This window comes from Pollachius pollachius (assembly GCF_949987615.1).
Source record: "Pollachius pollachius genome assembly, chromosome: 15".
NCBI classification, from domain to species: domain Eukaryota; kingdom Metazoa; phylum Chordata; class Actinopteri; order Gadiformes; family Gadidae; genus Pollachius; species Pollachius pollachius.
In genome coordinates this window covers 8,174,512-8,199,991 of record NC_136948.1, presented here as the reverse complement: position 1 = coordinate 8,199,991, position 25,480 = coordinate 8,174,512, and the positions used below count along the sequence as shown (strand labels likewise).

General features: G+C 42.2%; 1 protein-coding gene across 1 annotated transcript; it reads right to left on the bottom strand.

The window, feature by feature from the left end:
- Positions 1 to 4,586: 4,586 nt before the first annotated feature.
- On the bottom strand, positions 4,587 to 21,665 carry LOC307086529 (uncharacterized protein C14orf132-like; the record flags this gene model as incomplete). Its single annotated transcript, XM_079751769.1, has 2 exons — positions 4,587 to 4,826; positions 21,639 to 21,665. 2 exons carry the CDS (start codon positions 21,663 to 21,665, stop codon positions 4,587 to 4,589), a joined length of 267 nt encoding a protein of 88 aa, XP_079607895.1.
- Positions 21,666 to 25,480: the final 3,815 nt, after the last annotated feature.

Sequence of the window (25,480 nt, the reverse complement as noted above, 5' to 3'; positions counted from 1 at the left end):
GGAAAGGAAAGATGACATTAGCAATATTCTATCAACAAACATGTTTTAAGCTTCAATTACCCTCAACGCTAGATTTTAGCTGGCATCTTGTTACAGGGTAAACTTTGGCTAATCAGGATGCTAACGGCTAACCAGGGTAACAAGGAAAACCCTGTTTTTCAGTTCCTTCTCCCAAGGAAGAAACACAGCTTGCCCACATGTACCATGTTACCACCTGCCTCCATTCCTTCCCCTCTTCTCTGCTGACTGGGGGACTGGATCAGGAGGGCAAAAGCAGGGCTCTCCGTTACCACACGGCCTTCAGGGAATACCTCTGCAGGACAGCCTAAGTCTAAGTAGGGATGCTGCAGGGGGGGAGACCTATTATGTGAGGTCTTACTATTGCTCTCCCAAGCCTTCTCTGTGCGTGCATCACCAGCTTCTCCAAGCAACATCACCAGCAACGTGATAGGAGCTCCCAATGTTGGGCCATGCAATGACCCAATCGTGTCCCACAAGCACACACACGCATACATAGATACTTCAATGCACATTATACAAAAAAAAGGGGTATTTCTTTTCTGAGGGCCTTTGAGAGCTGTAAAATAGGGGAATAATAGAACTAATAAAGAACTACTGTAACCTGCCATGGGATGGGTCCACCACTCTCTTGGGGAGGAACCAGCACGGTGCCTGAAGCGCGAGGGCTGATCCGCTAGACAGCAGTGTTGTACCACTAATGAGACCCTGAGGTCTGTGCTGACAAAACACTCAATTAAAACTGATAATTAGCTAACACTGCCTCCGCCTCATCCCTCAGAGATCAAAGTAAGAATAAATAAATCAATTGTCAAGTGCACAAAATCAATACATAACAGCACAATACCACACAGGCTGCCATGAGAACACCTTGCACAGTGACTTATTTTCCCAGCAGTGATGTTTTTTGTACTTTTTTAAACACCCAGGGTTTACTTTAGTCGGTCGAGCCTGAAGCAGGTTTGAAAACTCCAGCCAATGCTACTGTTAATCAATGGTATCATATACTAATTAATTCATACTTACTCATTCACTATTGAATAAGGATTAATTCGAGGAGTTTTGCCCACACTGAAACACGTTGATGAATGCATCAAGGGACAAGTTAGTTGATATAGTTACTGTATTCGCTAAACAATCAAGATCTTTTTGAAATCCATGAAAGAAGAGCTGTCAACGGCTTCACAAGCTCAGCCCGGCGGTCCAGCTACAAGGGACAGCGCTGTTATAATGATTTGATTTGAATAGAACCTTGCTCTGCTTCACATTATAGGAACCATATTGATATGTAGGTTTCTTTGGCTGTAACCGCTTGGCTACATAATGCTTCCATTATGCTGTTTAGGCTATGTTCACACTGCAAGCCTTATGCTCAGTTAGGATTTATTGCTCAGATCCCATTTTTTGATTGGCTGTTCATATTATTGTTTGAATGTGGCAAATAACAGATTCCATTTCTAACTGTTGACCATTTCACAGTCCAAAGTGAGGCCACTGAAGTCAGCGTTTATGGTTTTATTTATAGGTTGATGTGCAGTATAGTGTTGACACGCAGTGGGCATTTTCACACAGGTGCATGTTCTTCTTTTATCTGATCTTCTTCTTCTTTCAGTTCGAAAGTGGTTCAATTCGTTAAGACAAATGTGTTCATAAAAGAAAAGGCAGAACTACAATTTAGCGTAGGATTGCTGTGTTGATGACTGTGGCTTTCGGATCCACTCATCGGGTCTGAGACTAAAGGAACCTTGCTTTTGCTTCAGGTTCCTAACTGAGAGGAATGACCTGGATGTATCTAAGAGGCATCAATGATAAGAGCTGTTCAACTCTCAAATTGCAAAGGAAAGGTGCTTTAATGCATCCTTTCTTATCTCCTTCAGAATAGGGTACACTGCGCCATCCTTTACGAAAGGGAAAGAGATAATGGAGTCCCTCAAGTCCTTCTGACAGGAACATTTAAAGTGACGCACCGGTCACTCACGTCAGTCATTCAGGAAAACAATCGATCAACATGACCGACAATTATTTTTCATTCAATCACACTTATTGGGATTAATGGCGATAAATCTTAGTGGACAGGAGGGTGAGCTTGAGCAATCACTCTCAGTGTCACAAGCATTTTGTTTCACTTTTGTGACTGGGAGCCTACATACATATTTTTTAGTTCTAACCTTGGTAATTAAGATATATTTTCAACAGGTTGTCCATGTTAACACAGCCTGCCCGAAAAAACATGGTAAGAACACACAGGGAAAAACGATGCGCTGTAAAAAGTCCATCTTCGGAACCTTGTAGTTCACCACCACGTACCAACGTCCATAACATCTGGCACCGCATACCTAGCCTAGTGTACGTGAAATCTTAGCCTCCTATGAATCCAGCTTCACATCTTTCGGTTCCCCTCCATTCTCTTTTGCAAGAACCTACAGAGTCAGGTCAATTTAAAGAGGATTTATGTTAAATGCAGGACAATAATTAACTGTCTCAGTGAATGTATATAATCACGGCATCTTGTCCAAAATTTGTCTCTGATTAAATGTTTTGAGTCATGTGAGATTCTCCTGTAATCTGCACATTTTTCAGTTGACCGGCCGGTCAACGATCACCTGTTACTAGTTAATACTATGGATAGGGTTAGGGTTAGGGTTAGCGTGGATGGCCAGTCAACCGCTTTATCCCAATAGCTAAGGTAATACATAACGCCAGGTGAGATAACAGATAACATCAGATTTTGCAAGAAGCTACTGGTTAACTGAGTAATACTTGATGGCATGAAGTTTATAGAAGTTTTGCATTCTGTTAATTTACCCAAATGTCCTTATCTGGGTTTTCCCTAAATGTGCGCCCGCTCCACTGAAGGATAACTGAAATATGGTTTTCAAGAGTTATTGATGCAAAGTGGCATAGAAAATATAAAGTTTGCCTGCTGTAACATTCGTGGAAGTCAGTCTGGTGAGGGCTTGTGTGTATTGCTGTGGTTGAGCCAGACCAGCCACTTTGTGGCAGTAGACAATTCATTAATTTGTATGCAAGTCCGGCCATGACAGACTAGAGAGTGTGTCACAGCCAGTGTGTCCTCAAAGTCATTAACACACACAAGGTCAGATCCCTGCATGCTTTCTAACTGTGCTGTGGGTTAATGCTCATTAAGTGGAGTAAGATTAATAGTCATGGAAACGATGGAATACAAATACACGAAGCAAATACAACATGGGAACATTTAAAGGGACATCTTGATACCCATTCTTACGCCTGTGTTTCACATTTATACATATGCATCCTTTTTGAATCTGTGTAAACAGAACGAACAACCCAATCAATAATCAATTGTTGCCAATTTAGCTAACTCTATATATTATCTTATCATATGTTGTTAATACACTGGACATACTGCAGTAAATGTAATGTAAAACGAGATTTAGAGTACGACTTTATATAATAAAAACCCATCCGATATTAATATATTGAGAGTTTTTACTCTAGACAACACACTCTTTAGATAGGAAAGGGACTCAAGTGCTTTGCTAAGATATTTGATTGAATTAACTAGATTAAATTCGACTAAGTCAGAAGCAAAATACATTTTTCTTTGTGAAACCTAGAATGCATTTTAAGAAGATCCCTTCAATGTTGTGACTTCGACTTAAATTTTGTCTAGAAATATCATAAATACATGAAATACAGTAAATTATGAAAATCAAACAAAACCCTAGAAGAGGTTGGCAGCCTCACTTCTTGAGCTCTCACATTGTCCGATGAGGTAATTCAATTTCCCCTTGAACGTGTTCAACATTCACCTTCTCCGTTCAGCCACATAATTAAGTACCACTACCCTAAATTGCCTAGCAACAGTCTCTGGGGGGGAAGGGGGTTGAAAATGCTCCAGTTCTTCACCCCTCCCCAATCCTTCCGCCCACTCTTTGCCTTCTCCTTCTCAACTTGACAGAATCGCGGATCGTGTTGTCTGGCACGGAGAAACAAGAAAAATATTGTAGTTTAAAGAGAAAAAGAATAGTCAAAACTTTCCGAGGTGGGAAAAGGATCTGGGGTGTCAACTGAATGTACACAAATCTTCCAACACTTCCATTCCAGGAGGATCATAAAAATGAAAAAAAATAGAATGAACGTCAAACGATCTTACAGCACATCCAATTCCCAAATCCTCCCCCGTGGCACGGCAGTCACATGTGGTGCGCTGCATCAACTGTGTCACTGTCAAAACTACCACCGCACATCTTACACCGCTGGGGCTCGGTGCTGAGCCCACACTTGTGTGACTGTCGTTGTCGTGTGAGGGGCAAGAGAGCAAGAGACGGACAGGGGAAAGAAAGAGTGAGAGAAAGTGCATGTGCGTTCCTCTAGAATATAGTGTCGCTGAAATGGTCAAAAGTCTTAGGGAAAGAGCCCCGGAAATAATCCATCAAACCCCGCCCCCTTGTCGGCCGTCAGCCCCGCCCATCAGCCCCACCAATCAGCCCCACCCATCAGCGCCGCTCATTGGCCACGCCCATCAACCACGCCCATCGGTGGCCCCGCCCATCATCGCCCAATCCCCCCCCCCCCCCCCGACGCTAAAAGGTGAAGGCGTAGACGACCCCGACCACCACGATGTTGCCGATGGTGGCGATGATGGCGATCCAGAGCCAGATGGCGTCGCTTGACATGGACTGGTTCTCGTCCGGGTGGCCGTGCACCGAGGCGGCGGCCGAGGCGGCAGCGTGCACGCTGGCCGAGGAGTTGAAGAGCGAGTGCTCGCCACTGTAGTCGTCGTTGGGCGAGGAGTCCATGAAGGCCCCTGTCATGACGGGGATCTGGGCAGGAGAGAGGAGGTGAAAGGAGAGAGAGAGGAGGTGAGAGGAGAGGAGAGATAAGAGGAGAGTAGAGTGAGGAGAGAAGAGGAGAAAGAGGAGAGGAGAGGAGGAAGAGGAGAAGAGAGATAAGAGGAGAAGAGCAGGAGGGATGAGGTGAAAGGAGAGAGAGAGGAGGTGAGAGGAGAGGAGAGATAAGAGGAGAGTAGAGTGAGGAGAGAAGAGGAGAAAGAGGAGAGGAGAGGAGGAAGAGGAGAAGAGAGATAAGAGGAGAAGAGCAGGAGGGATGAGGTGAAAGGAGAGAGAGAGGAGGTGAGAGGAGAGGAGAGATAAGAGGAGAGTAGAGTGAGGAGAGAAGAGGAGAAAGAGGAGAGGAGAGGAGGAAGAGGAGAAGAGAGATAAGAGGAGAAGAGCAGGAGAGATGAGGTGAGAGAAGGTGAGAGATAAGAGGAGAAAGAGGAGAGGAGAGGAGAGGAGAGATAACAGTAGTAGGAGGAGAAAAATAGGGATTTTAAAACATGGAAGGACTTTGAGCCAGACCCCTGTCAAGGAAGATCAAGATGCTGGGGTTGTGGTGGGGAGGGGGGGGGGGTAACAAAGGGAATAGAATAGAATAGATCAATATATGTTCCTCCACTGTACCATTGAGAGAGAGAGAGAGAGAGAGAGAGAGAGAGAGAGAGAGAGAGAGAGGGAGAGAGAGAGAGAGAGACAGACACAGACAGACAGACAGACAGACAGACAGACAGACAGACAGACAGAGAGTGAGAGAGATGGTGAGTGTGTTTGAGAGATAAGGAGGAGAAGGCAGCAGTGATATGAGGCCAGATAACAGGATAACAAAATCCAGCGATAACAGCATTGGTGTGTCATGCGGCTTGTTATGAAGCTTATCAGGTGAATAATGCATCCAGGCCACGGCCCATGTCTTTGACTGTGTATGCCAGCTCACTAAAGAAACTATTTTAATGTAAACTAATAAACATTAACCATGTCAGAATAAAGACCCAGTACAGACACTCACTAATAGTGAGTGTATTATTGTAGTAGTAGTACTAAAGCCATGGGTGGCCTGAGACTCACATTACAGTACAATACAGTGGTTGGTCCCTGTGGGTCTTGCATGAGCTAGTTAAAGCTGAATATTAAAATGAAGTAAACTGTAGCACTGCATCTTAAGAATATGGTTACAAGGTTTTTGCCAATTGCTTCATATCTCTTTTCTTTTTCTCTCTCTCCGTCCCTACTGTCCCCTTTTCTATCTCCTGATACTCTAGTCTGGAGGTCTTTCTCTCTCTCCCCTCTCACTTCTTCTCTCTAGCACTTTTGTACTTGAGTGTGAGTGTTTCTGTAAAGGCACTAAGGCTTAATTTAAACCATGTGAAAATGTCCTGATCTCATGTTGAAGTGAAAAAGATTTTTATTGGTTTGGACACTTAAAGTCTAGCGGAGGCTGGGAAACAGAACATAATCAACAGAGGGTGTTGTGTGTGTGTGTGTGCGTGTGCGTGTGTGTGTGTTTGTGTTTGTGTGTGTGTTCGTGTGTGTGTGTGTGTGCGTGTGGCTCTCAAGTTGTGTGTGAACATGTCTTTTGCAAAGTTTATGATGTTGGGTCAGCTTACGATACAAATATTTAAAAACAGACTCCACGAAGGATAGTTTAAAAAAAAAACGCAAAGCTAAAAATATCTCGGATAGATGTCAGCCTCCTTCACACGGAAATTCGCTTTCTCTCCCTCTCGCTCCGTCTCTCTTCCTCTACCTCTCTTGTTCATGCACAGTGGCTAATTCAGAAAGACAAGAAGCCCCATGCATACACTCGTCTTCCCTCGCACAGGAGGATGACGTGGAAACAGACCAGGGTGGTTGTACTGTCCACCGATTGGTTCCTAGTATTGACTTCTGATTATGACAGATCACCGGCGTCTATTGACTACATGTGAACATCATCTAACCAGAGCAAGCATGCCTAATGTCCAGAATTACCTGGGCCTCACACACAGACTCTCTCTCTCTCTCTCTCTCTCTCTCTCTCTCTCTCTCTCTCTCTCTCTCTCTCTCTCTCTCTCTCTCTCTCTCTCTCTCTCTCTCTCTCTCTCTCTCTCTCTCTCTCTCGCACTCTCTCAAACCTAGCTCTTATATACTAAGACACACTAGTAAGCCTTGCTATATTTAAATATGTAATATATATATATATATATATATATATATATATGCAATATATAAATAAATTAAAATGAATGATACAAAAATGTACATCTCAGTGCTGGGTGTAGGGGGCTAGATACAAAAGAAGGGCATGTATGTGGCAACATGCTAAGTAAATAATATAAATACATAAAAATAAGATGCCATTAAAAGAGATGAACAGAAACATGCATGTGACAAATCCATTTCAAAATTGCATGTCCTCTTATTCCATGACCTGGAAGTTGATGGTAGTGAACAGTGTACAGTCCATATATGTCGGTATGAGTTATCAACAAGGGCTTTAAGGGCTCTATCAGGTCACCCCCCCTCCCCGCCACTCAATCCATGCACCTCTCCATGCCAACAAGGCTGAGAGGCGGCAGGCAGCACAGCCGTCGAATGAGGAAGTAGGAATGGAACCCCTGAGCAAAGGGAATTCCAAGATGTCTGAGCACTTAGAGAAAATCAGAGTGAGACAGAAAATGGCATCTAGCGTGCATTAGCCCAGGGGGGGGGCCCACGGCTCGGAGATAAGGATGCGTGGGCGAGGGGTTATGGCTAATGTATTTATGCTAACGGCTGATGATAGCGTAAATAAAAAAAATGATTCACTGCGTGAAACAAATTCAACCACGTCACTAACTATGTCAAAGGCGAGGATGGGTTGTGATACTACAAACACAAAAAGAAACAGTGCTTAGTGTATTGCATATTACATAAACAGCATCTCAGTTTCTCTTTGTGTTTGCAAATTTCTTATAAATGCAGCTAATGGATTTGAGTAGCAGCAGATATCTAGTTAATGTGGAGAGTGGAGAAAAACACATGGGGAAATCTTATGGCCACAGCCACCGGCGTGGTCTTTGGACCTGTTGTATTAATGGGTATGTCCAGGAAAACATAGGCTGTAATTTCCTCTGCCAGTAATCACACTTTGAAAAACGCCTGCTGATGCAACGAGCCAAACGCATAAACATCATCATCCTGATCCTGTGATAACCTTAAACAAATGTTGCAGCACGAAAACAAGCCCAAATATGGCCTTGCAAAGAGATTTTTCTCCTCATGCTTCAACAGTTCACGTCCGGAAATCCATTTTAACTAAAAAAGGCAATTTAACAAATATCCATTCTCGTTTCTAATTTTTAAAACCGTCCATGCTTGTCACTGTTTGCTAATGAACTACAACTTTCAATGTTAATTTAGCACGGGTTGAGGAAGCTGATAGGATGATCTTTGCTGTGTTGGTGATTGCATCTTGGAACTTTCCTGTGTCCTCCCATCAACCAATTACAAATGTAAAGTATATACATAATATATATATTTAGATCTTACTCTAACTGGTATATTTTAATGTGACACCAGATCACACCATAATCATCCATTATCCCCATATTCAACTTGGTGGCTGGTTGTCATGTTAGACAGTTGTCAAAGCACAGAAACACACTCAAGTTGAAATCCCTTCCAATCCTAATGCATTCACAATTCAGTCAATTAAATAAAAACAGAGATTACAGCAGAAGAAATTAGTCACATACCACTACTTCTACCTCTGCCTTCTTTGTAATTGCTCACAGATCCCTCTGTGCTTCATTCACACGATATAGGTCACTTCTTCAGAACAATGAATCTAGAACATGGCGTGTGTGCTTTATCGACCTGGCCTGGATGTAAATCTGAGGTAAAACGTCTGCGACTGCTACACAGGTTGGTTAATCCGGAAGAGAAAGCAGGTGAGAGCAGGTGGCGGTGAGCCCGGCCCATGGATTCACAGGTCTGCTCTCATTGTTTTAACCCTTTGCTCCGATTGAAATTTGCCCCAGGTGACGTTTCAGCAGCAACAATTTTTTTTTAAGCAGTAAATTCTATTACACAACAAGTTTCTATAGCATCACACCCAAGTCATTAAATTAAAGTTTTTCCTTTTTCATAACAAATACTAGTGTTTGTGTGTATTATTATTCTCAAGCATGTGTTCATGGAATATATGCTGTTCTTTAAATCAGGGCTTGATGTGCCAGTCATGTATACTGTCATGTTTGACAGTCCCTCTGATTGACGCGCTTGTACAAATAGCAGTGGTGTGACGAGTGGGAGAAACTTCCAGATCAGAACTGGTAAAATATTTAAATGCCAGATTTGAACAGAGCTCCCAGACATGATGGTCCTGCTTTTTCTGTTCATTCTGAACCTCATCTCAACTTCTGGCCTGTTTCAATGATGAACTGCAATGTGTGATGATACTCATTGTACTGTTTGGCAGTTTTAAGCAGGCGATTTATCTGAAACAACTTTCAGTGATTTTCAGATCAATAGGAGTTAGGGCATCTTGCTCAAGGTTGCCCACAGGTTTCAGCTGCGTACATTGGGGATCAAACCGAGTACCTTTCGGCTGGAAGTCTTGCCATTACTCTTTCCTGCCCGATCGTTTTAATTTTTTTTGTCAAACAAGCCCTCCTGTCACTGGACTTTGTCACAGTCAGCGGGTGATTCCTCTCCTTCCATTAATAGCTCTGGGCTTGATGATAATCGCAAACATGGCGATAAATTTAATTAAAATAATAAAACATTAGTCTTAAGTTGTGTCTCACCGTGTGGTCCTCACAGCAGCTGCACTATTGGCAGAGAAATGTCTCAGATGAACCAGAAAGCCGTCACGCATGCCAAAAGCGCACCATTAGCATTGAAATGCAAACTAATTTCTCTCACTTTGGGTGTTAATGACTGAGTGAGTCATATGTTGGGTTTGAATGTGATGTGTAACTTATGACCAGCATTAGCTGGAGGAGTATGACTCGGGCGCCTTGTTCCATAACTCCCCCTGTCTGGAACAACGGAAAAAGAAAATAAACAACTGCCTCACCAGTAATGAGACTATAATAGTTCCAAACAGCAGCAGATGCAGCAGCCGTGGCCGGACCACAGGGCAGACAGGGAACAGTGAGCTGGATGAGGAGGTGGTGGTGAGGAGGAGAAGGAGTTGGCAGATGAGGAGGAGATGGAGGACCTGGAGGAGATGGCAGGAGATGAAGTAGCTCGAGGCTGTGGGAGTGATGAAGGAAGAGGAGGCAGATGAAGAGTTGATGAAGAAGATGGAGGAACCTGGAGGAGGGCGAGTTGGTGGAGGAGGAGGAAGATGAAGGGTTGGCGATGAGGAGAAGAAGGATGACCTGGAGGAGGTGAAGATTTTGGAGGAGGAGTTGGCAGAACGGGAGGGTAAGGGGGTAGAGAATGGGTCGTAGTTGGAGGCGGTGATGACTGAGGATTTCCTTTTGTATCCCTCTCTCTTTTCTTTTTTTTCTCTTTTTTCTCTCTCACTCCCTATCTCTCTTTTTCCATCTCTCCTCCTCAGTTTTTCCCTTTCACACTCACTTGCTGTTCTCTCCCACTCTCTCTTCTGCTTGTTCTCCCTCTCTCTCTCTCTCTCCCTCCCTCTCTCTCTCTATCTGTCTCTCTCTCTCTCTCTCTCTCTCTCTCTCTCTCTCTCTATCTCTCTCCCTCTCCCAGTCTCTCTCTCTCTGTCTCTCTCCCTCTCCCCGTCTCTCTCTCTCTCTCCCTCTCTCTCTCTCCGATTCCCAATTCCCACTCTCTCCTCCACTCGTTCTCCCTCCCTCACTCACACTCCCGTTCCGTCTCCCCGCCGCGTATTCTCCCTCCCTCTTCTCCTTTGACATTTTTTTCTCCACTCTTTTTAACACACACATAAACAAACCCACACACACACACATACACACACACACACACACACACAAAAGTGGCACGACACATACAGATTCAATTGCAGATTAAAATGTTGTTCTTTTTTCCCTTACTCTGCTGATTATGGGGTTGATTACCAACACCAGTCCTCAAGATTAGACTTTCATTACACTATTCATGATCTATTTATTTGAATGGAAAAGCGTATTTCCTCTTTTCACCCCTCTCCCCCAGAAATGTGTTTTCTTGTAAAATGCAAGGAACCCTCTGGGAGAAAGTCATTACGACAACGCTTCAATAAGGTTTCTAGACACGATCCCCTAAATCGATGGTGATCATCTGGTAGCTTTCGTAAACAAGATAAAAAATGCTATTCAAACACAACTGACTGTCATTAATTATTGAGCATAGCGCATTTTTCTAAATTATGTATAAACTAGTTTAAACTTGAGAGTCATGTGTTTTTGAAGGTTTGGTCCACATCCAAGAACACAACATATTAATCCATTAATCTAAACTAAAATAACCCAATTTATGCACCGGACACTGATGTCCGTAACCCAGCAGCAGTGTGGTTTACCGAGGGTATCGAGTCGGGATCCTGAGAGTAAACATCATTCGTTTCGAGCTCGTTTGGGCTCGTCCAGAGTGAGGGGAGCCCTAGACCGGCTCTACATTTGTTACATGCACTGTGAGAGCGAACAGGTAGCTCCTCTGAACTGTGGTGCAACGCAGAGCAGAAGCGAACAAGTTCATGAGGTTGGCTTCTTTGCCACTATGTAACACAAGAAAAGAGTGGCGAATGAATTTCTTCTGCTGCTTTTTGGTATCTATAAATGATTGGTATGGACTTTCTTCATCAATACACTGTACAGCATATATCTACTGCTTACATTGATCCAAAATGTTGTAAATACTATCAAATATTTAAATAACATAGCACTATGGATAACAGGATTATAAATAATAAAATAAATACGTTAATTAAATACGTTTCGACCAAGGATAAACAACGTTTTTATATTGATTTTGCTGGCCTCGCCCAACTGATACAACTTTCAGATTATTTTAGATACTCTCTCTCTCTCTCTCTCTCTCTCTCTCATTATTTATAAATTTTCATCCCAAGCGATACTGATTGCCTCATAATTGAATTTGCCTTGCTTGGCACCAATGCCTGTATAATTCAAACCTAACAGCACCTGAGTGCTTTACAATGAAGTGACTCATAAATGCCTAGGTAACCAGGCATTTATGAGTCTCTCACTCCTAGAACCTAGCTCTTATATAACTCCCCCTCCCACCTTTCCCCTTCTATTGGATCATGACAAACCTTTCAAATTGATATCCCCAATATCTCCCAGGAATGGAATGGGATCCAGCAGCAATACCTTTTAATGCCAAGGTCTCGCCAGCTAACCCTTGCTCTGTCACAAGACACTCCTAATGTTCCCTTAGAGGTCTTGTCCACACCACACACACAACACACACACACACACACACACACACACACACACACAAACACACACACACACACACACACATACACAAACCAATCCCTTTCTATATTTTGACAAAATATAGAAAAAGTGCTTTAAAATATCACCTTCCATGACTTTCATGTTTTACTACACCTTGTTGCATTCCATACTCTCTTAAAAATACCACTCCCACCTTATTTTCCCATACTTTTCCCATACATTCATTTTAATTCAATATTTTGAACCTTTAAATACAACAGTATGGCACTATTGATGTGTTACAGTGGTCTCAGCAATAACCAACCATGTGACACATGAAAGTAGCCATGGTCAACAGCAGCAATGAATTGCGTACAACTTTGAAGACAAATGCAAATGTACCACCAACATCAATGATCCATATTAATCTTCATATTAAATCACCATTTAAAATTACTATACTGCTTAGACAGGCTGTGGCACAACGGCTCCTGCAGTGGGAAGGAGAAAACATATTGGGGTCCCAATATTCTCCTTATTCAGTGCACAAATCATTAAGACGAGTCCATGCCTGGGCCAAAGCAAAGATAGTACTTCAGACCAGGCGACAGCTGGGGAGGCAGACCAACGTCATTCACTCTACTCTGTAATGTTCTGAATGCTCATCTAGGAGACCGATTGATCCTCTTACCGGTGTTAAAGGAAAAAGGATCATGGTTCATCATCATGGTCTTCGATGGCGCTCTCCGTAACGAAATGTTGTTACTGAAGAGACAGCACTCACCCCGGGGCCCAGAGCCGGCACTGTGTGTCTCGAGGTTGAACTACATAGGGACCTGTGACTGAAAAGAGGCCTGGGCGAGAGACAGATGGCGACACTTCTCTTCCTCCCCCCCGCCTTCACATATGCATGGGTTGTGTGCACATGCATCTGTGGTCACCACGGTGATGAGGTACTAGCCAAATCATGTCGTTATGTAATATTGTGATTATATTAGATGGTATCATTTTGTTTTCATATTAACATCAGCTTGAATTGAATAGGAATTTGATGTATAAGGGTATAGTAAACACTAAACAAGTGTGAATATGGTATTCATAAAATTAATTATGCAAAATTATATTTTCTGTCATCCACTTTACACCCATAGTAGGAGGTTTTGATGGATCGCCTAGTCATAAGAAATTCTATTGTATAGAAAAAAAGAAATAAATATATTTATATTCGCATGAAACAATCCCCGGAATAATACTTTTGTATGTATGCTGTGCATGGCTGTGCTTTTCCATACATCGCAACATAGGGAAGATTATATAGAACACTATGATAATGAATCCAAGTAGATTTCAGATCCCTAACATACTGGGCACACCATTAAAGCATTGTTGTGGCAATTTGACAGCAAATGCCATCTTCCCCTAGTGCATGCTGGGTAAAACATTACATGTGGGGTACGAGTTTCGTATGACAGCTCTGTGGTGCATTCATTTGCCACCAGGACAACAGCAACAATGCTGTACAATTAAACAAGCACATCAGCCCCTATAGAACTCTTCGTATAATGTGTAGCAGGGCTCCAAGGTATTTATGAATGGCCACGCACTTTCCCAAAGGAAACCATGATATTTCTCATGTTTATTCATACTGGCCTAGTTAGAGTTTTTTCATTCTTTAAAGCTAGGATAGGCAATTTTGAGAAACCAGCCAGAGTAAGCTAGATTTTGAAGGTATCCAACCGAAAACTCCCACCCCTCCATTTAGGCCTCCATCCAAAGCCACTCCGCCAAAACACATGACTAGCTTTCTAGCTTTAACAATAGGTCATCATGGTTGCACGGGCAGAGTGCCTGCAGGTAGCCTGGGAGGTGGGTAGACAAAGGTAGGCCATCCAATTGTTTAAATTGGGTGCAAATTAAATGATTGTACAGGCTTATTGCAGACTATCCACAGGTACCAGAATTTTGTAAAGAGAATATATATTTTTTTTTTTAAACGATAAAAATAAAATGCATCTTAAATAAAATGATTATCCTAGCTTGAAGGAGTTCAGAAAATACATGTCAGCTACAGAATTCACAATCTAGCATACCCTCTGTGTGTGCCTAGTCCTAGTATTTAAATATTCAAATGTGTGTGTGTGTGTGTGTGCGTGTGCGTGTGCGTGTGCGTGTGTGTGTGTGCGTTTATGTGTTTGTATGGTTTCTGGTTGGGTTGGGGCAGGCATGCATCAATAAGCTTCAAACCAGACCCACTGGTGTGAAATTTATAAATTTACAGTGTGATACCACCAAACCCATATGCATTACCATGTAAACGGATTTGTTAATGTAAACCTAAAGCTCGCCATAAACACACACTTCAAAAGGGCCATGTCGATTATTAGAATATTTTACAGAACAAAAAAAGCCTATGAAGCTGGATTATGCCTGAGGAAAAGTGAAATATGAATGAATTAATATCTAACCTTCACATCGAATGCCCTCGCATTTCCTTCATGTTTTCGCTGTGGTGCTAAGTTTGTTTGGTTTTCTCATCTGAAAAAACTAAACGGAAATATATTTTTAGAATTTAATTTTTTTTTTGGCTCTCTTGCCAAGATTTCTACAAAGCTATTGCTCATTAAATAGCTCAAGGACACAAAATATATAATTTGTATGGGAGGCAAAAGTGATTCATATAAGAGTAGTAAAGAAAAAAGAGAGAAAGAAACACCTGCTTCTGTTTACTAAACATGCCGTATTGAACATTTTCTTTCCTTTATACCATATATTTTAACAAATATTCCAATTAAGTATTTGGAAATTTGCTTCAAAGAAAAGCATGTATATGACTTCTGATCTTAAAGAGTAAGACAATAAACAAAACATATATCAGTGAAATATCCAAGTGGGTCTTTTCACTAATATCCAATCAAGAGAAAATGTGATTCATTATTTTTTTTATGCCGAAGTCATTCTCAATCAGACTCGCATATTTAAGAGCTCCACAAATGATTTAGTCATCTGTTGGACTGTATTGTTTAACCTTAGCGATCAAATGTTCTTGAGACATGAGTGTATTGCAAAACCTCGACGACTGGAAAGATCATAAATAAACTCATACATCAATAAATAAAGTTAACGGCATAAGACCCAGTAAATTCACATTTTCTAAGACAATGATGCAGACAAATTAGACACATTCTAGGCTTTGTCTGAGGTTTCTGTTATTTATGCATTTTTTGTCTGTTCAAATAAGCCTATATATGGACACAAACACACAGTGGCCTCTTTTGACGTGTCAGGCAAGACAAAATACATTGGCTTTCCCCTTTTGACTTTCATTAACTTGCACCTCGTAGACGCAGCGACTACATCTCTGCTAGTGTATCGTCAGCCAGCTGACAACAGGCTGATAAAGACTCTTAAGAGATAAAGATCAAACTACTTTGGCGCACACTGATAAGAATCCGCTTCACTACGTGACCCACCACCACACAGTAGGTTTATAATGCGGTCTCCTTGTCCTCCTCTCTTTCCTAATGCTCTGTAATGTATCGCTATCACTTAATTGGGTTCAACCGTTGCATGTGGATCTACATTAACATTTGTTTTAGAGCCAGATCAGATCGGTAATCTCTTTCCAAGAAATTCTTGCTACTATGAAATCTCAGCTCGGGTTATTCTCTCGAAGAGGTGCTGAGATTGACTCTAAGGCTCGAGGCCTATACAGCCCTAGAGCTGATTCCTGCACAGAAACTTTTCCCGAGATTGCTCTGAGAATAGTTTATTTATGTAGGAATGCATAATTCAGCAACCTCGTCTTAGAACATCAGAGGTGCTGTAATATAGGATGCATGGTGACGAGAGGGAGCCCAACGGCCTGTTGGGAAATGTCCTGATTACCTTGTATGCTCCTGAAATTGTCCATTAGCTCTACCTTCTCCCCTCTTGGATTCAATATTCAATCGGCTTCAAAAAATGAATAAATGCTGGGAAGATGCGACTGAACACAATTCAAACATGGCAGGTGAGGTAAAGGCGCAAGGTGATGGAATGAAACATGGCATGTGTATTTGCCATCCATCATCAACATCGTCATGGTAACCCCCTCGGTGCCTCTGGGCCCTGGTTGGGTGAAGCGCGGTTGGGCACCTGCTCCACAAGTCATCAGTGGCCAACACGCAAACCACAATATTATCCTCAAGCTGTGTCAGCTGCTCTTGGACGCACAATAAATGCCTCACTTCAATAGTCCTCTTGGATTATTACATTCTCACATTCAAGGTTCCCAGCTGCTATTTTATGTAACGCAGCAGCCTTTTTAAAATGGCTCAAGGGGGTAGAAGATGCTTTTGAAAAAAGCAGGGAAACCAATATGCCAATTCAACACTATTCTTAGAAAGCAATGTTGTGACAGTTTACAATGGCATGTTGTTGGCTGTATTCCATCATCTTTCTGAGGAGCCTAACCCCATCCAGGCTTTAAGGAAGACCCTACACTGACAACATGACATTTACTTCAACCCTGCAGGGGCCCTGATCTCCTAGTGGAGATGTCCAACATAGTTATGGATGAATTACTCATGTGAGCTTGCTCTCGCCTTTCCTCTTTTTTTCTCAACATAGGTCAGAGGATTTCCTCCTGTCAAACCTGATTACAATGGTCCTGTTGAAATAGTTAGTTGAAATGAAACCACATGGACAACAAACACATACACATACACACACACACACACACACACACACACACACACACACAAATATACACACACACACACACACACCAGTGACGAGCAGTGTGTTTTGACATAAGGCATGCTGATGAGATGGTGCGGGAAAGTGTAGTATCCTAGAAAATGTGTAATTTAGCCGAGTCACAGGGGGCATTGTCATGTGAACAAAATGCTCAGGCGAAATCTGCTTTGCTTCCAACCAACATTCAGCGCTTTGAATGTGTGTCAAAATTGTGAACCGTTTTTTCCCCCTTATTTGTAAATGTTTATGTGAAACTCGAGGTGTGGTGAGAGAAAGTCTGTAACACCTCGGAATCCAGGAGAAGCTAAGCAAGGCTGGCACAGTTAAAAAAAAAAAAAGACCTCTTATCAAAGCTATGCCGGGAGTGGACGATTAGAGGGTCAACATTAATGGGCGTGGCTATAGTTCTGGCGGGACTCTCTAGTCATGCGCTCCCCATCAGCTGACTGATAATGCAGTCCAATCAAATGCACATACACTGAAAGAAGGTACATTTTAGACCTTCCATCTAAAACAACCACTCTGCAAAGTGATGGTGTGGTGAGCCCACCACGGCCCTAGCCTCCACCTGCTTTAGTTCTGCTCTACATTGTACCAAAACAATGGGTTGAGATATCTGACTTACCCCTTGCGTAGTGCTCCCTGTTTATATTTTATTTCTACATTGTTTTGTTTTATTTTGACATGATTCTGTATTTTATTTGTGGTCATAAGGTCATCTAATTTATTTTCAGATCAACATGCGTGGTTAGGGTTAGTGATTGGTGATTGGCCCATTCCTGATTACATGCGATATATAGCGCAGAGAACTCCGGAAGGGACGGGCTTAACTCTCTCCGCTCTCGTGGATGCCTTATCGTTTGGACCCGCCTTATCGTTGGATCGTTTGGACGCTGTTCACTCTCTCCGCTCTCGTGGATGCCCTATTGTTTGGACGTTCTCCGACGCTCCGTGGTCGCGATCAACATTATTGGACTTCATAAGCACATTCTTCTGAAAGTGAACCTTTGTGTTTAGGAAAGAGGGAAAATGTAGTGGAATATTGTGAACTATGAAAACCTTGATGCTGAAGTTTTTCAGATAAATATTTGAAACTCATCCATGACTCTGTGCCTGCCTTTGCTGCCATTTTAACACGTAACAAAATTCTGCATGGCATGCTTTAAAGGTGACATATTATACCACCAGGTGTGAGTGTGATTAGCACAAGCCGTTGTGAAAATCTGCATCTTCTGACATCACTAGTGGGCGTGTCCACCAAGATGTGTGGTGGATAGATTAGTCTACCAGCCTACCCAGTGGACTGAAGCAAACGTTGCTCATCTATCCAGCACCCATCTAGGTGGACAAGCCCACTAGTGATGTCAGAAGAAGCAGATTTTTCAAAACGGCTTGTAACTGCTAATCACACTCACACCTGGCGGTATAATATGTGCCTTTTAAATCCTACAGCAGGGAGTACCAGAAAAGAGTGGAACCATACTGCCAAATTATAATTGTATTACCTTATTGTATTAAAAATAAAAAAAAATAAAAACATTCGTAGGGACCTGAGGCCTGTTCAGTAAAGTTATCTATAGGATGAAGGTCAGCTAATGGAAAACAGGGAAACCACCATTATATACTTCGATACTACTATTAACTGAAAGACAACACACAGGTACATGGTTGAGTTCTACACAAAACTACTCGGTTGTTATTTCTGTCTCAAAGTCAACATATGATTTATGTTGTTGGTTGCTCTATTAGCTGTCCAGCTGTGCACACCACACACTGAGGAAAAGATGAGGCATCATCAATCATGCTGATCAGCTCTGTTGGATACAATACGACACAGAAACCTCTCACGAATCAGTGAGTGGAGACATTAAGCCTAAAGAGACCTAGGGTCGAATGCGATTAGCAAATTGCCAGCTCCACAAATGTTAATTTATCTTTTTTTGAAAAGCCCTGAATGGACTTTCCGTTTAATGAAGCTTGGAAAAATAACATAGGGTCCATTTGCTGTGTGTTAATCTCATCAAGAAGCCTGAAGAATATCTTAAGAAATAATTAAGCACATGCCAACCAAAGTTCACATGTTTGTAATGCTCACAAGAATAACCAAAATGTGGGGTTGTGATTTATAGCTATATCTGTAATGTTAAGAAACATATAGTGTATATAACTGCTTTACTGAAACGAAGTGAGGTGCTGTGCGCACTCTTTGCGTGTGGGTGTGTGTGTGTCGGTTTGTCTGCATGTGTGTGCATGGGCGTGTGCGTGTCAACTTTCTGTCACAGAAATGTCATAGTAGAAATGTCACGGTTTCTGCTACTGTTCTGTCAGCAAACAACCCTGGAAAGGGCAGCCCCAGTGGGCCAGTATCTGCTGGATAGACAGGGTCTGCGGGGGCTTTGTGGTTCTCTGTGGCAGCTCACATCGGTTAAACAGCATGCTTTAGACTGGCACCAAGCCCAGAGCTTCTCTTTAGCTTAGGGTCCCTTACACTTAACACGTTGACCTCCGCACCGAGTCATGTCCCAAAACAATCGGCTTAAGGATTTCAAGACCAAACTGAGGTTTGGGCTGCTGCTTCCGCTGATGCGAGTACAATAGTAATGAAATGTGATTTCATTATTTTAATTATTGCTGTCATCATAGCAGCCATGACGATCAAGGTTGGATTTATACAGATATAGTACTGGGTCATATAAATTCATTCCATGAATTATCTGATGATTCCGAGTATAGAGAAAGCTTTTGTGTTCCAGGGTTTTGTAATTGAATCAGGGTATTTTTGGATGAGGACAGAAGGAGCCGCTCGTGACTAGGATTCGAGGGGTGTGTTGTGATTGCCAGCTATTAAAGCACTGTCTGGTTGAGCTCGTGGATGGCACCACTTTCAACCTAATGAAGAACACTTATCATTTGTAACCAGCGGAGCGTCCCCACTGTATGTAAATCACTGAGGGAACACAAAAGAGCATATTGTTCAAATAGCTGATTAGCATTTCATGTAAATGTTAGGAAAAAAACGAAAAAAATACAATTTCAACAAAAAGAAAACCCAAAGCAAATATTAAATGGTACTAAGCATTTGAAGGCGATGGAATACATCATGACAATCATACGATATCATTAACAGTAACCAGTTTTATTTTCTATCAATCTGACCAGATTCTGTTTCTTTTCATTATTGCTGGAGAATGGCAAATGCTATTTACTGATTTACAAAACCACCTTATACTTATTGACTTTAAATCTACTAAGACCTTGGAGGGTAAACAAATAAACTGTTCATGAAGGGGAGCAGGTTAGGGAGGCATCCCTCATTCAGGTGAGAGACCCTGTATCACTGTACCAGGGTGCAGGCCTCCCGGTGACCTAGAGTCTCGGTGCCACATCAAGACGGATGAAGTAAAGAGCATCCTTTAAACTGACTAAAGTCCAGACTCCGGGGACATTGGAGTCAAGGAAGTCATTCAGAGTCCACCAGTGAGCCCCTTCGTCTTATTGGAGAGAGGCAGTAGTTTGGAAAGGAATTGCCATTGAAATCAGGTTAGCCCTGAAGATAAGCGAGTAATAAAGGACAAGGAAAGGGACTATTACCAGAGGGCTTTTGAAGGATGACAAAAACAGTCCTTAAGGAGTTTGGGTAACTGGAAGCCCATATTTTCTGTATACAGGGTGCAGGCCTCCCGGTGACCAAGAGTCTCGGTGCCACATCAAGACGGATGAAGTAAAGAGCATCCTTTAAACTGACTAAAGCCCAGACTCCGGGGACATTGGAGTCAAGGAAGTCATTCAGAGTCCACCAGTGAGCCCCTTCGTCTTATTGGAGAGAGGCAGTAGTTTGGAAAGGAATTGCCATTGAAATCAGGTTAGCCCTGAAGATAAGCGAGTAATAAAGGACAAGGAAAGGGACTATTACCAGAGGGCTTTTGAAGGATGACAAAAACAGTCCTTAAGGAGTTTGGGTAACTGGAAGCCCATATTTTCTGTATACAAGTTGTATAGTTTTATGGATCAGACGCCAATTTTATTTCTTTGGCCAATATTTATTTCTTTGGCCAATATTTATGGAGTGCCGTATTTGTATTTGGCGTATGTGTTTGAATTTATGAGTCAGTCATTCGTTATATTTGCATGAGTGTGTGAGTCAGATAACTCAGACTATTGGCTAACCTTACACCTGCTTAGGTCACTTACTCAGAGAAGTGATGCCGCTTTGTAGGATTGTTGCTGTCTAAATTGCCATCTCATTATTTTTTTAATAGAATCAATGAAAACTTTGAGAGTAATCCAACAAAGATTGTCCTTGAAGGGGAAAGTCATTAAAGCCTATCGTCTGGCTGTCGTTAAACTGTTAATTCTATGAAAATGACGTTCACGGGCCAAATAAAACAAGTGGGCCTAGCCATAGTAGACTGATATCATGTCGTGCGTGGTGATATTGCTAATAGACAAGACTAAGGCTTTATAGAGATAGGAAAGAGCCAGATGCGATCAATGATACATACACGAGAGGTAAACAAAAAAGGAGCAGCAATTATAAAAACCCAACAGATGCTATGCATAATATGCAAATGACATGCACAATCAAAAAGGATATCAATTTAATGCATCGTCCGTTTTCTGAAAAGGCAGACAACAATAACTTGTTGACGTGCCACGCCCACGCGCTTCCTTCCATAGATTAAAAGTTCGGGCGTGAAATAGATGATAGAAAAAGCGTTGATCTTACCTGCGCAGCCATGAATGACAGATCCATGGTGTCACTATGTTTATGACAACAACACCCCGAAATTAAATGTGTAACAGCGGGTGGCAATTTATCCTAATCCCCCTCCCCCAAAAAAGAGCATTTGGCTTTGCTTTCGTGTTTCCACTGGATTTTTCAGGTTTAGACAGCCTTCACGTCGGTGACATATCGCAAGAGGTGTCCGTGGCTCCACGAGATCCAGCGAAAGCAGCCGAAGAAATCACAGCCGACAGCGATGGGAGATAGAGCGAGAGAAGAAAGCCGAGGGGATGCTATACGGTACAGCGCAATCACATTGTATCGAGGAGGCGCGATCTCCCCCCCCCCCCCTCTCTCTCTCTCTCGCACTCTCTCTCTCTCGCACTCTCTCTCACTCTCTCTCTCTCTTCCCCCCTCTCTCACTCTACCTCCCAACAACCCCCACACTTTTTCGAAAGCGAATCAGTTGCTTTGTTTATGCTTTCCAACAAAATTAGCTATAAAGTAGATAACAGCAGGTACGCTGCTAACACAATTATCAATAAAGATTGCACACAATAAATAATTGCACTTAGGAACACTTAGACATTAATAATGCTAATACAAAACTCATTAAAGAATCAATTAGGTACCTTCTAATTGAGTCTGTGAATACACTTGACGAATACCATCATTTAATGTTGTACCTACTACACAAATACACACACACACACACACACCTAGACACACACACACACACACTCACACACACACACACTCTCTCTCTCTCTCTCTCTCTCACACACACACACACACAAACACACAGTTGTCGTGATATTTTGACCCTGTATAGCTGAGACCAGGTAATACGAATGTACAAAGCTCAATCAGTGACTGAGAAAAGGGTGCGCTCATCCTGTGTGTGTGTGTGTGTGTGTGTGTGTGTGTGTGTGTGTTTGTGTGTGTGTGTGTGTGTGTGTGTGTGTGTGTGTGTGTGTGTGCGCGCATGCATGCGTGCATGCGTGCGTGAGTGTGTTAGTGTATGTGCATGGATTTGTGTGTGTTTATGTTCACAGGTGGATGCGTGATTTGTTGGCCCTTCATCTGTCATGCTTTGGCCCCATATAGCTAATCCTGACAATCCCCAAACTTGGGGGCATTTGTCGTGTGCCAGTCTAGCCGTGACAGCCTATGAATACCATTACTGGGGTAAATGTTTTTTAAAAAAAGCAAATCAATCAAACCATTATTTTACTAAAAGATACGAGGCAAATTAGCTTATAAAGAACACACCCCAACCAGGACCTATTCTTTTTCAATCAAAATATGAATGGTTGGTAAAAGATGATGCTCTCCATACACATAAAGTGCACACTCTCCCGTCTCTCTCTCTCACACACACACACACACACACCCACACACACACACACACACACACACACACACACACACACTGTAAAAACAATCCCATATATGCTTGGATGTACTGTATCTGAATGCTTGTTTAGTTCCCTCCCTAATGAACTGATTTAATTCTCTTCCTAAAAAACAGATTATTCTGTGTGTGTGTGTGTGTGTGTGTGTGTGTGTGTGTGTGTGTGTGTGTGTGTGTGTGTGCATGTGTGCGTGCGTGCCTGTGTGCGTTAGTCTTTCCTTTGCTTCCATCTCAACCCATGCAATGCCAAAGAGAGGTGGAGTGGCATCATGTCATCAATAGTGAATGCTGAATACTTCATGATGTGTTTGACTATGGTATGTCCAGGGGGGGCCTCTGTCTTACATCACTTACCACAGCGCACCTTGCTACCCCTCTCCGCCCCTCATGCCAGCCATCCTCCGCGGGCCCCACCCGTCCAGGCACCCTGTGAAGGGTGACTTGTGTCTCTCTCCTGTGAAATGGATAGCCTCCAGTGGTCTCATCTGTTGGCCTGAATTGTACCGTCACCAACCCTACGGGGAGTGGAAGCAATTTAACGTAATGTGTTTTCCTTCATAACCCAACCCAACCAGGCTGCAAGCGCCATTTGTTTTTGTTTGGCATTGTACGTTGCTGGTAGTTAGTTGTTGATGTCATTCCAACCTGCTGGATCGTGATTGAGGGTGTTATTTACACATTTGTATATTGAGTTTGCTTAATTAACATGATTTGAACAGGAAACAATGTTTTTCCTTTTATGGTTAACATTGTCATGATGCGATCCATCATGACTATTGTGCTGGTGTGTTTTCCCTTTGGGTGATTAGCGCTAGTACTGCTCAAGGTTAAACTTGTAACGGCTGGGTGAGCAGCAGGGGAAAAATGACTCAGAAGCACGACTAGGGAGGCAAAAGTCTGTAGAAAGAATGGTCTTTACAAGCGGATAGGTCAGTACACGGGACATCAGTAGTAGATCAGGCAAACAATCTGGCGGGGAGAAGGCAAAGACGTAGTCTGGAGTAAACGGGCAGGAATCAGAAAACCAGGAACCGTAAATATCACTAGGAAGATGCTGGGACGCTTGATACAAAGAACAAAGACGAACTGGCACAGAGGAAGGGAAACATGCTGACTAAATGCACTAGGAGGGGAACGATGATGAGGGACAGGTGAAAACAATTAAGGTGAGCGAGGACAATCAGAGAAACATAAGGACACGGAGAGAAACAATCAACGAAGGGGGCGAGATGTGACAAAACAAACGATTTGCTTTGTGATAGGCCTATTCTCATCGTATGGAAGCCATATGTCCTTAGAAAGTTTTTAGGCTGCACTGAATCTCAGCCGTAACCGAGTCAGACTTTAACCAATGAGTGGATGACTATGACTATGCCATCTTTAACAAATAACAAAAGCCACTGTTTGATTTCATGTATTATATCAGACTATATTAAATAAGGCCTATATTATATATATTATATATGTTTTCTGTCAAATTGAATGCACATGCTGACATGAATGAACGATGCACAATTGCGTCATCATATTGTGAAAATTATTAGGTTTTCAGATGCGGTCTGCCATTTAGCGGAGGCACTGCACCTCGCATAAGGACACAACCCGCTGACAAACATAATGTAACAAATATTACCATGAATAAGCAAAGATACATGATGAATGATTTCTCCAAAATCAAGACAGGGGAAAACGACTTATCGGGATACCCAGTTTTGTAGTAAAAATGTATTATGATGAGAAGATATGGCTTAAAATGATCTAATATGAAAAAGGTAGAATAGTTCTAGTCTGATAGTATACCTTAATACTTCATAGTAATAACGCTTTGTTAAAATTTTAAGAATGGTATTTTGATTCATAGGCACATCCTTATATTTATCAATATTATATTAAATTCTCCATGATAATGGTGAAAATACATTTTTCCATATTGCCCAGCCCTATGTTGACATTGAAGTTAACTCCCAGACTGGGAGTCAACAAGCACCCTCTCCAATATATTGTCTCCTTCTTGTACTGGTTTTATGGAAATAAAGGCAGATAATATATAAAGGGTATTGGGCAAGGCTTCTGCTTCAGAGAAACAGAGAAATGAATCCATTTTCCTGTTTATTCCTGGGGACAAAAAAGAAGCAACGCAATGGCTGTAGTTTTTCAGCTGACAGCTGTTGGCACTATTTTTGCAACGACTTTGAAATGATAAAAAGGGTTGTATTCAGAATACAGCGTTTTCCATTCCACTTGGCTTCAAAAGCTTGTGTGTGTGTGTGAGTGTGTGTGTGTGTGTGTGTGTGTGTGTGTGTGTGTGTGTGTGTGTGTGGGTGTGTGTGTGTTTGTGTGTCTGAATATGCTTATTTAGTCTCAAGTCATTTGCTTGACTTAGTGCAGTTTGTGGAATCTTTGTAAAATGTTTAGGATACATGGCAACTAA